Raw genomic sequence first — 1821 nt, forward strand, 5'->3', positions numbered from 1 at the left:
CTACAACATGCCCTCCTCACCCATTTCACGCCGCACGTCATCAAACCAGCTGTGACGAAGCGCCTCGTAGGCAGTGATGCGCTGGCGTGGGTTGTAGAGCAGCATGCGCTGCAGCAGATCGATTCCGTCTGCGTCCAGCGTTGGAATAACGCTGCTTAGCGGGATGGGCCGCCACTGCGGGAAGGAGACGTTGTAGTGCGACAGCGACGACACGCCGCGCCACGTCGTTTCTGACGGGGTTCCGAGCATCTCGAAGATGGTAAACAGTTGGCTGATGGCGGTTTCAGAGGCGAACAGCGGTGTTCCCTTGGCGAGTTCCGCCATGACGCATCCCATGGACCACATGTCAACGGCGGGGAGGTAGTGATTGTCCCCAAGAAGGACCTCTGGCGCCCGGTACCAGAGCGTCATCACCTCTGTTGTGTATGTTTGCAGCGGAACGCGGAAGGCGCGGCCCAGGCCAAAGTCCGCCAGCTTCACCACGGACTCGTCGCGACTGATGAGAATGTTGCTCGGTTTGATGTCACGGTGCACAAAGCGACGGCTGTGGCAGGCGTGTAATCCTAATAATAACTGAAACATAATACGCTGCAGCTTCCCTCCCACAAGTGGTGTGGCGCGCTGCTTGATAAGTCCCTGCAGGTCCTTCTCCATGTACTCAAAGATGAGGAGCAGCTTTGAGTCCTGAAGGGAAACATCGAGGAGTCGCACCACGTATGGGTGATCCAGCTCGCGCAGCAGTGACACCTCCCGGACCGCGGTTGCCGGTACCCCCTCATCCTTCAGCTTCAGCGAGATCCGCTTCACGGCGACGGTGCGACCGGTCTGTCTGTCAAGGCACTTGTACACAACCCCGTAAGACCCCTCACCCACCTTCTCCTGACGAAAGTAGCGATCATTCGACTCCCAGGAAGCATAGTGCGGCTGTGGCATACTTCTCTGCGGCTGTGGCATACTTCTCTGCGGCTGCGGCTGAGGCTGAGGCTGAGGCTGAGGCTGCGAAGTCAGCGTGTCGTACATCACATCCCCCGTTGGATTCATTGGCAGTCCTACAGCCCACGCCTGCCGTTCCTGATACTTTTTTGCCCCTCCTCCGTTTTGTGGCTATCCTTGTAGACACTGCGCAGACAAAGAGAAGGAAGGGAGGAAGGCGAAGGAGACAGAGCAAAGGGAGTGCAAGGCGGAGTGTGAGTAAGAGAAGGAGTGCGTGATTGAGTGAGAGGAGGGAAATGAAACAACAACAACAACAAAGACACGCACAGACACCACTGTAAACCTCTCATTCCCCCACCACGTCGCAGTAACTTGGCTCCGCCGGAAACCAATTCTCTCAGGTGACGCTTACCAACGATGCCCCCGTGGCCCCGTCTAGTTCCCCTCATTCATTACGCGTCCCAATGTTCTCCACCCCGCCGCGTGGCCTTCGGGCACGGGAGGACCGCCGCCAGCAGCCGCGCCGTGCCATTTACCCCTCCCTCTCGCTCACCCGCTGAGGTCCCCTGCCCCCCGCGCACTACTGTACGAGTGTGATGGTCTTGATTTGTGCGCCACGGATAAAGCGAATAGGCGCCACCAGTGACGACGATCCCGGCCCCTCCACGGCTTTGCTGCCCTCGCCGGCGACGCCCCAATCCTGCAACATCACGTTGCAATGATCATCCACAGCCAACAGCGTGCCAGCCACCATCTCGTCGTTCACTGTGCCTACGCGCACGCGCTTCTCAAGGCCCTCTACAAGAAATGCAAACGGGTCCATTGCCCTTCCGCTCCCTAACAAGAGAGAGCACGACAGCAAGGAAGAGAAACTATCACTCAGATTCA

The 1821-nt window shown here is 58.3% G+C and overlaps 1 protein-coding gene across 1 annotated transcript, besides 1 other annotated feature; it reads right to left on the minus strand.

Moving 5' to 3' along the window:
• TraAM80_05729 (protein kinase) lies at positions 1-1041 on the minus strand (the record flags this gene model as incomplete). Its single annotated transcript, XM_029382599.1, has 1 exon — positions 1-1041. One exon carries the CDS (start codon positions 1039-1041, stop codon positions 1-3), a length of 1041 nt encoding a protein of 346 aa, XP_029237506.1.
• Positions 1042-1233: 192 nt separating this feature from the next.
• Positions 1234-1250: a microsatellite.
• Positions 1251-1821: the final 571 nt, after the last annotated feature.

The sequence above is a fragment of the Trypanosoma rangeli genome (genome assembly GCF_003719475.1).
Source record: "Trypanosoma rangeli strain AM80 chromosome Unknown Tra_15.4_contig_00193, whole genome shotgun sequence".
Classification (NCBI taxonomy): domain Eukaryota; phylum Euglenozoa; class Kinetoplastea; order Trypanosomatida; family Trypanosomatidae; genus Trypanosoma; species Trypanosoma rangeli.